Here is a 9,926-nt window from a genome sequence, read left to right as displayed (position 1 = left end):
TCTGATGAAAGGTCTAATAGATATGTAGAAGATACTATTAATCCAGCAGTACTTCTGCAAAACCACAAAGAGATGAGTTTGAGCTTTAACGAGTGAATTGCTGTGAACTGAGTGCATTTTGCTTCTACTGTCTTCATTAGAGCCATAAGAAAATATGAAAACTCTATCTCCCTTTGCCATTAGTCAGCCAAAAGGCACTTGGGCTATGCTTCGTTGAACTCAATACCCTCTGGGCCACATCCCGGTTACTCCTATTCATTGCTTTTGGAGGGATTAGAGCAGACTGCAGCAGTAGTTCATCAGATAAAGCCTTCGCCTGAAATCCTGCTGTTTATTTCAGTTCAAATGCCTGGCCACAGACCTCTCTAGGGAAGAGTTTAGTTTCCTCAGATGTATGACTACTGAATGCAACTATTGCCCTTGGGAAAACATTTAATATATTTATTGCTCTATTTGGTAAAGTATCAAATGAGCACATCTGATACCTCTCTGAGGAAAACTATTCTCCCAAACTCCATTGTGATTCTGCCAACACTCCTACCACCCAAAAAAAAGAAAAAGGAAAAAAAAAGAAAAAAGACAATCTTGTGCAGATTAAAAAATGCTGAGTAACGCTACAGACAGGGCACGTTACTGACAGACCTGCTGTGAGTTTAGAGCCAGCCTCCAGATTCGGTGACAAATAAATCTGTAATGCTTCAAGACGAAAGAATCCAGCGGGGTGATGGTTAAGGAGGGAACAGGACTCTACTGCTCCTTATGTGTGTTTTTTGAGAAATACATGCCGACTTTGGAAACTGGCACTGACAGTGCTGCTCTTAGAAAGGAAATTATTTCTACATGTACAGGTGTAACTGAAGACCTAATTTCAGGTAGTTTGTAAGCATTTCTATTGAAGATGAACCATAAAAGTAAAAAAAGAGCAAGACTGGTGCTACAGTTGTAGGCCCTGTAGAGAGACTTTCAGTACGGGCCACAAAAAGTTCCCAGTAAACTGAGAGATGTTCCACATTTCTGGAACAGGATGGATTGTGGAGCAACAGAAATACACGGCTAATATTTTGGACTTCGATATATTCCCTGTTGATACTGAGATGCCAAGTAGTGGTGAGGAAGGGCAGGGCTGCAGAGATAGCTCTTACCTTTTATTTTAAATAAAACCAGCGTGAGGCAACAACTGTTCTGCTGGGCCAGAATTATGGGATTATAAAGCATTATGTTTACAGAATACCCTGTCCACAAAGGTGGAGTAAGGTCTTCTGCTGTGCTTAACCATAAAGGGATTTCCCAGCAAAAGGGAATCTCCAGCTTCCATCTCAGGCACAAACAGCCAGCAGAAAACTCCCCTTGGCTTCACGGGTTCAGCTGACGCTGCAGAACTATCTGAAAGGACTACAGCGAGGGAAAAGAAAGTTTTCTTCAGAGGGTGAAGCCTATTGGGATGACTTGCAGAAAGGAGGTAATGCAATTTAATAACTCTAGTGCTGGATATATATGAACATAGAGGAGGGCTTGAGTGATAAAATGGTGATGTTGCTTTTGACTAACAGGAGGGATATTCTGTCTTTGAAAGAACAAGATTAGAAATCAGAGAAAATCTGCCTTCCTTTCCTCAGAATACAAAAGAATGAAGAACTAAGGGGGATTTGTCCTATAAATACTTAAGACTTTTATCGTTAAGAGCTGACGTGTCTTTCTGGAAAATAAGAACACCCTTAAAAGGTTTTTTTTTTCTTCAACCTCCATTTCCCGTGCAATGCTGGTACAAGAAGGGCAGACATAGGCATTCTGACATAAGGAGCTTTATACCACAATAAGCCATGTCATCTAATATTGGAAATGCCATGATACTGCTAGTTCTGCGCCAACATGATATGGAAGCTGTACCCTTTTAGTACACTGGCACAATTAAAATATTACAACTTTGTGTGGTTTTTGCTAATAGCGATCCACTTCATAAAGGCTAAACCTAGATAAACCAACCACTTAATCTCCATTAAGTTTTCTCCATTTCTAATGCATCTTGTACTAACAAACACTGTTGATATGTGGGTGTTGCAAGATGCTCAAAGACTGAGAAAGAGCTCAGTGTAACTTCAGGGAAAAGGGTAAAGAGTTTGGTAATTCAAAACAACTCACTTAGGCAGCAAAGAGCATGGGAAGACTCCTTCCCACCGAGCTGTATTGCAAAAGGCTACAGCAAGTAACATGAAACGAAAATGTGGAAAAGAACCACAAAGGAGAGGTAAGAAGAGGGCGTGGGGGTTATACACACCATGGAAGGGATCCCACCGAAGTGCAAGGTGAAGCTAACCACGCTCACAACAACAACGAGGACCAGTACAAGAAAGAGCAAGTCCTTTTATGCAACTGAAAGAGAAATGAGGTCACGGAGTTCAATGAGTTTATCTTACTCCACCACTAGATGTTTGCACTCGTGCACTGTTTTCACTTTTATTTACATAAGAAAGGTCTACAGTAAGTTACTCTTGGCAACATGCTCACACCACAATTCTTGCCTGAGCATGTGGGAGAAAAAGATTTATTTTCAAAGCCTTCAAGTCATCAAATTCTTACGAAATCCTCTCCTTTTCTGTTGAAGGAAATTACACTGGCTCGGACCTAACATGTATTATTCAGTTAATCCACCCATGGAAATAACCATGATTTAGACTATATCCTTTCATAGTAGGATCTTTAAGAAGAGAGAAGATAGCTGACTTAGGGAAAAGTAGGAGAATGGCCAAAGAGATGAGAGTTTGTTCTCTAGAGAATAAGAGCAATTTAGAATTAGGATTATATTTTTACAAAAGTTAATAAAAACATAGTCCCCCAAGGAGAACTTTTGTGATTAATTTTCTCCCTCAGTGGGAAACAAAGCCAAAATTATGCACCAAAATAAAATGTAACAGTCAGCCTGAGGGCCACTCAAAATATTTTCTTTTCTGTTCTATTTTTTCTACTAGTTTGTAACAGGAGTTTTGAAATAAGCAGTCATTCTGAACTGAAAAAACCAGAACTTTTTCATTCAGTAAATATCCACTATAGAATATCTTGATGGTTCAGAAAGGGTTTTCCCTCTGCCAATTTTCAAGCTAGAAACCTGCTGCAGTTTTTCCCACAAGTAGTTGTGACTTTCTTACATTTATTCAACAAAAAGCAACTACTGAAAGAGAGCTCCCAAGCCAGCTCTACTATGAAATAAAGCTAAACTTTGTTGGTGTAAGCTCCACCTCCGTAAGTAACAAAGCAGGAACCCAACCTTTTCATTTTTGCAGGCAGTAGGGCTGCTATACTATTTCCATCTGTGATGGGCAAAGTCAAGGTGGAGCGAGAACGGTGTTAGTATATGTGCTAAGACTTGAATGGAGCATGCCGTATTTCAGCTGCTCCTAATAATGCCTAATTGCAGGAAATTAATAGGAAACTTTTAACATATACACCCATTCTTCTGTTGGGTGTTGTCTTCTATTGTTCTCCACAGATCCACTTTGGAATGGACTTTTGTAAACTACCGTGGAACAAGGATTCTCCTGCAGCTGCAGGACTGGATTCTCCCTCAGCAATAAGGGGTTCTAACCAAAGCAAACACTGGCACTCTGGTCCATGGATTGTTCCTCTATTTTTCATTAAAACTGTCATTGGATAACATACAGAGTTATTTATGATTCAGATGTTAGGAGTGGGGTGGGAGACGTGAATTTGGATGCCACCAGACAGCAGGGAAGTGTACATCAGCCTCCCGTATCACGAATAAGCGTTTGAAGAACAAGACCATTGCGTGCCATCAGGGTGTTCGGCTTTTTAAAGCATAGCTTGAGAAAGAAAGGTTATAAATTTTGCCTTCAGGAAATGGTTTTGATCTTTGGACTCCAAACTGGCAGAGGCGATTCTCAGTAGCTCTGAGAAAAGGTTCAGCAGTTTTGGCTGCCTGGGACTGAACGTGCTGACCCTAGACAGCTCCTTGGTCACAGCGCTGTCTGGTTGTCTTTCTGGAGATCCAAACTCTCCCCAGACACTGTTCAGTGAGCTGCAGACTCTAACCCAGCTTTCCAAATTCCTTTCCAAAGTCAGACATTTTAAAAGCACAACATCCAGGACCTTGGACTCTCTGTACCCAGTCACTTTCTTTGGGTATAATGACTTGCAACTGCAGCTCACACGATGGCATAGCCGAAAGATGAATCACTGCAAAACACCTGAAGATATTTTCAAACACCTTTCTGATTCTTACACTGCAGGCTTGTTGCCATCCCCACCTGACACTGGCACAACAGCGTATTGCTCGGAAATCTTTGTAGCTGAGGTGTATTTAAATTTTTGAAACCTTGCGGGTACCGGAGATGCCGATCATTCTTCAAGATGGTCTTGGCAGAACCAAGCAGGAGCCGATCATGGAGCCTCAGCCACTGTTGCCAGTGGCAGTAGCAAGGCCAGCGCGGGTGCCTTAGAATCATAGTATGTGTTGGGTTGGAAGGGGCCTTTAAAGGTCATCTAGTCCAACCCCCCTGCAGTAAGCAGGGGCATCTTTAACTCGATCAAGTTGCTCAAAGCCTCATCAAGCCTTGCCTTGAATGTCTCCAGGGACTGGGCCTCCACCACCTCTCTAGGCAACCTGTGCCAGTGTCTCGCCACCCTCACTGTAAAGAACTTCATCCTAATGTCTAATCTAAACCTGCCCTGCTCTAGTTTAAAACCATTTCCCCTTGTCCTATCGCTACATGCCCTTGCAAACAGCCCCTCCCCAGTTTTCTTATAGGCCCCCTTCAGGTACTGGAAGGGGCTATAAGGTCTCCCCGGAGCCTTCACTTCTCCAGGCTGAACAACCCCAACTCTCTGCGCCTGTCCTCATAGGAGAGGTGTTCCAGCCCTTGGACGATCTTTGTGGCCCTCCTCTCGACCTGCTCCAACAGGTCTGTGTCCTTCCCGTGCTGCGAGAATTGCTTAGGTTGGAAGAGACCCTGTCCCTTTGCAGCCCTCACAGTGCTTAACATCCATCCATCCACCCATCCATCCATCCACATGTACCCATCCACTGCCCCCCCAAGGCCTTTGGATCTCGGGCCTTGTACCCACTGCAGCCAGGCCTCAGGAACACCCAATGCCAGGCTTCTCCCCGCAGCTGGGAAATGTTATCGTGACCTGGTTTCGTTTTAAATTTTTTTTTTGTTTTGTAGCTGTGAGAAGCTAAATAAACTTAAGCACATGGAGGCAATTATGCAACATAAAATGCCATAACCCCCTGGTTCTGTTTAGAAGCTGTCAGCCAGCCTTTTCAGAAAAAATATTTATTTTTGCTTAAAAAGTCCCTCCGCAGTGATTTGAACTCGAAGGCCTCTTCCACCTCCGTTCCCGAAAGGCGGCTGCCGAGGGCTGGGGACAGCTCCGCGCAGTCCCTGGGCCCGGCCGCCCCGCGCTGCGCGCTCCGGGGCCGCCCTCCGTCAGGGGCCGCCCTCCCTCAGGAACCGCCTCGCACCCCCGCCCTGCTACTGCCGCGCCGGACCGGACCCGGCCCAGCCGGGATCCCGTCGGGCTTCTGGCAACGGCACCGAGCGGGCGTGAAGCCGAAGCCGAAGCCGAAGCCGAAGCCGAAGCCGAAGCCGAAGCCGAAGCCGAAGCCGAAGCCGAAGCCGAAGCCGAAGCCGAAGCCGAGAGCGAGGCCCCGGCGCCCCCCGGCGGCGGCGCTGCCAGACCGCAGCCGCAGCCCTCCCCGTCGGCCGGCAGCGGGGCGGAGGCGGGTCTCTTCTCCTTTAAACGGGACGTACTAAGCGCTGCGGGGGTGGTTAGGGGGTTCCTGAGCGCCCTGTGGTGCGTCCGGGCAGCCCGCCGGCCTGGAGGTTGTGGGGAGCGGGGGAAGCCCCGAGCCGCGCAGGGTCACCACTGCCGGGCGCCTTCCCCTCGTTTTCCCCGGCCCCCAGCTCCCCCTCTGCGGGGAGGGCGGGTGGTTCAGTCCCAACAACATGGCCGCCACCATGAAGAAAGCGGTGAGTGTGGCAGAAGTACACGGTGGACTTTTATTCCCCTTCCTGGCCTCTCCCTCTACCGTGGGCTCCCACCGGGGAGGGCGCAGCTCCTCCGCCGCTTCCCCGGGCGGGCAGGCCGGGCCCTCCAGCCGTTGGCGTCCGCCATCAGTCGGTGCTGGGGCGGTGCGGCCGTGTCGCCTCAGCGCTGCCTCCCGGCCCTGAGTTGTCTCCCTGAGCGCCTGACCGCCGGTTCATGCACCCCCCCGGACGGCAGCCCTGTGCGGGCCGGGCGCGGGGGTCACTTTTCCTAGGCTCCCCCTTTCCTTAGGCCGCTGCCGGGTGAGGCTAGCTCCGGGTTAGGCCCTGCCGGAAATACCCCCCCTTGCTTGTCGGTGGTGGTCCTGGTGTTGTTATCTTGGCTCTATCGAAATCCCCTATCAATCAAACGTGCAAGTCCAGGTTTGGTTACGCTGGTGTTACAGAGTTTGCGCTGGTGCAGTCGTTCGTCTCAATGGCCAATCCGACCCAAACCACGACAGTTGTGCTGGCAAAAGCTCTTTCTGGCCGCGCAAACTGCCTGTAAATGGAGGACACCCAACCCTGTCCACCTCCCCAGGCTGCTCAGGGAGATTCCACCACAGTTCAGTGGGTTTAAAATCTGTAGCACAGCACAGCTACCAATTACCACAAAATTATGTTGCGTATGACAGACTACACTGACCTGTTAGGCTGTACCCTGCTGTGGTCTTGAAGCAGAGGTGTCCGTTTCAACTGTCAGTGCTGTTTCCTGTTAAGGAAACAACCTTCGGCGTTGGGATGCTGTGGATGGCTGGTGTTTTAATTGGGTGTTACTTAGGCCTCTGCACAGCTAAATGTGGGTATTGCTGATGTCCTTGGGGGGGTGTTGTGAGCAATCAAGCGTATAAGCAGAATGTAGTGGCTGTAGGACTATTTTTCAGAAGTTTTGTAGGAATGATCTCGTAGTGAGATTCAAGATGATGTAAGAAATGAAGTCTTCATTTTGACCTCTCCTCCTCGCAGGCTGCAGAAGATGTCAATGTTACTTTTGAAGATCAACAGAAAATTAACAAGTTTGCAAGAAATACTAGCAGGATCACAGAGCTGAAGGAAGAAATAGAAGTGAAAAAGGTATATTTGCTTAAAATATCACTTACTCTTCATTGCCCTGAATTAATTTTCAGCTGCAACACAGGAAATATGGGCTGTGGATTACTGTAAATAATGCTTTGGTTCTGATACGGGATATTTGATTCTTTGAAAATAGCCAGAGAATGTTAAAGTGGAAAAAGAAGTCATGAGAAGTAAAAGCCACTAATATATTCTGCATGCAATTCTTAGAACTCCTTAGTTTTCATATATGAAGCATTGTTTATATATGTCTATATGTCTGTTTGTAGTGTTCTTAAAATTTCCTGCCTGAGGTTGTTCACATTTATTTTTTCTTGAACCAGTAAGGCAGTTGTTTGTTACGTTCTTCTTTCAATGTGTTGACAGAGATTGTCATTATGAGCGCAGAGGTTTTCTTTTGCTAGGCTGAAGAGGATACATCATTCTAATTTTCTTTTTTAATATTAATTCACTTTCCTTCAACATCAGTCATAACATTTCCAAAGAAGTTTTATCAGGTTTTTTAAAAATGCTATTACTGTCACAAAATGTTCTGTGTAACTAGTTTACCTGATATATATATTGTGGAAATGTTGCCTTTTTATGTTGCTGTTCCGTTGATGACTTAAGGTGCTGGGACTCTAAACAATCCTACTTTTGAGATAAAGTAATTAACATTTGCCATCTTTTTTAGTATTTTTTTCTGTTTTCTCGTTAAATTTAAAAGTTCCTGTGTAAAAGCATAGCAGATATTAGTGAAATTTAAATCTGCTGTATTTCCCTTGTCTAGACAGTTAATTATCCTATTAATGACAGATAATGAGTATTGACTAGCCATTTCTACTGGTACAGCTCCATTGTATTTAATACTAATGCTGAATTACAGCTCTGGAACTGTTCTATTGAACATGTTAATATCATACTGGCAGGTAGGATTTTTCCCTGAAGTGTGGGCTCACTGAGTTCATTATTCAACTGATAGCACGACAATGTATCCATTGAAATAATTTACCTGGTACAAAGTGACCACCTTTATTATGTCTTGATGAATAGAAACAGCTTCAGAATTTGGAAGATGCTTGTGATGACATCATGATGCTTGATGATAGCGATTCACTTATGATACCCTACCAAATTGGCGATGTCTTCATTAGTCATTCCCAAGAAGAGACACAAGAGATGCTGGAGGAGGCAAAGGTTTGTCTGGGCAAAAGGGTGCGCCTTTACTATGCTGGCTGCTATAGTGTGATGAGCATTGGAATGGGGTGATCTGTTCATCCTTTGAACCTTTTACTTTCTAAAGTTCATGTTTGATTTGTGATTTGAGGAGGGTGATGTACATGCACAGTAATTCCTAACCGGGATGTCAGTATACAAAGTCATGCTGGCCTTTGTTTGGCCCCGTAATAAGTCTTACAGCCTGATGTGGCAAAAAGTTGGCAAAGGGATACCTCTTTATTGTTTATATGTTGCTGACAAACATAACTTAGTTTGTTTTATGTAACTAGTTGATTTTTTTTCTTTTTCAGAAAAGTTTACAAGAAGAAATTGAAGCATTAGAATCCCGAGTGGAATCAATTCAGAGGGTGTTATCTGACCTGAAAGTTCAGCTCTATGCAAAGTTTGGAAATAACATAAATCTTGAGGCTGAGGACAGTTAAAGGTGTTCTAAATATGCCATACAACTTTTCCTTGATTTATTAGATTTTTTTGATAACATTGTTTCCATCACATTTTAAAAAAAATTCACCACTTTTTTTTTTCTGAACTTTCCTGTCTTGGGTTCCATCTATTTAAGGAGAGCTTTCTTATTTTGGTTATTGCAATTATTTATTTGTTCAGGAAAGCATTAGCTTTGTACTGTTGTAAAGCATCAGGATTGGAATATTTGCATTGTTTATTAAAGTAACAAAGTCAGGCACATATTTGTAGTTTCCTTTGTTTTATTTTCCACTCATGAAAATACTTAAGTATAAAAACAATAAAAATGGAGAATTTTTGATTTGCACTGTAATGCCTGTTTGATAAAAGTTTCTCTGTAATATGTAGGGTATGGTTCAGCTGTAATGCTATTTAGCTGTTTTTAGCAGCCTTCCTGGAAATACTAAATCTATCCTTTGTCTTTCAATCTTAGCTCAGATAGCATAAACACTGTTGGCAGGGGAGAAAGGAGGGCTCTAGAAAGCTCGCAATGTTATTGAAGAAAAGCTTTTGGAGTCAGAATCATGTTCAGTCATTTACTGCTTTGTATTTGGGAATCACAAAAGATGCTGTAAGTCAGAATGGTGAGTCTTAACTTCTAATTTTCCTGAACAATGATTTTCTAAATCCACGTTTTTGTATCAAGTTAATGTCAGAATTGTTCATAGATGATGTTGCAATGTCAGCATCAGTCCCTGGAACTATGCCTCCATTGCTATGTGGAGTTGAATGTAATTTTTAAATGTCTTTGACTCCTTACATCCTTAAAAAAAATTATGTACTGTCTCACTGTAATTCTGCTTTTGGACTTTTGCCTGCTTCTTTGATTAATGTATTGTTCCATGGGAATACCTGCTCATTATGACTTTGTTTTTAAAAAATTAAATCTAAGCATACTTAAATCATCTTTTTAAGCTATTTTGCAAAACAGTGTGGACAGAGGATTCATTTGGCCAAACATTAATCTACAGCCATTGTTCTTAATAATCAGAGTATGAGATGAGTATATTTTTATAAAGTGACTAATACCTACCTATCGTGTCAATTGTGTAGCATCTCTTCTGCAAACAATGTGAATGTGGAGGAAAAAACCCCACTTGGTTTCTCTATCACTGAAGTAGGTTAACAGGGTAG

General features: G+C 43.7%; 1 protein-coding gene across 1 annotated transcript; it reads left to right on the top strand.

Moving 5' to 3' along the window:
- Nucleotides 1-5,722: 5,722 nt before the first annotated feature.
- PFDN4 (prefoldin subunit 4) lies at nucleotides 5,723-9,710 on the top strand. The gene is made up of 4 exons (XM_054218728.1): nucleotides 5,723-5,984; nucleotides 7,005-7,112; nucleotides 8,145-8,288; nucleotides 8,621-9,710. Exons 1-4 carry the CDS (start codon nucleotides 5,961-5,963, stop codon nucleotides 8,750-8,752), a joined length of 408 nt encoding a protein of 135 aa, XP_054074703.1. The 5' UTR covers nucleotides 5,723-5,960; the 3' UTR covers nucleotides 8,753-9,710.
- Nucleotides 9,711-9,926: the final 216 nt, after the last annotated feature.

Source organism: Rissa tridactyla, chromosome 12 (assembly GCF_028500815.1).
Source record: "Rissa tridactyla isolate bRisTri1 chromosome 12, bRisTri1.patW.cur.20221130, whole genome shotgun sequence".
NCBI classification, from domain to species: Eukaryota; Metazoa; Chordata; class Aves; order Charadriiformes; family Laridae; genus Rissa; species Rissa tridactyla.
Note: the sequence above shows the minus strand (reverse complement) of the source record. Positions and strands in the feature narration are given on the sequence as shown.

Coding starts and splice junctions, on each gene's coding strand:
- PFDN4 (XM_054218728.1), top strand. CDS start 5,961: ATGGCCGCCACCATGAAGAAAGCG. Junction 5,985..7,004: donor CCGCCACCATGAAGAAAGCG/GTGAGTGTGGCA, acceptor TCCTCCTCGCAG/GCTGCAGAAGATGTCAATGT. Junction 8,289..8,620: donor AGATGCTGGAGGAGGCAAAG/GTTTGTCTGGGC, acceptor TTTCTTTTTCAG/AAAAGTTTACAAGAAGAAAT.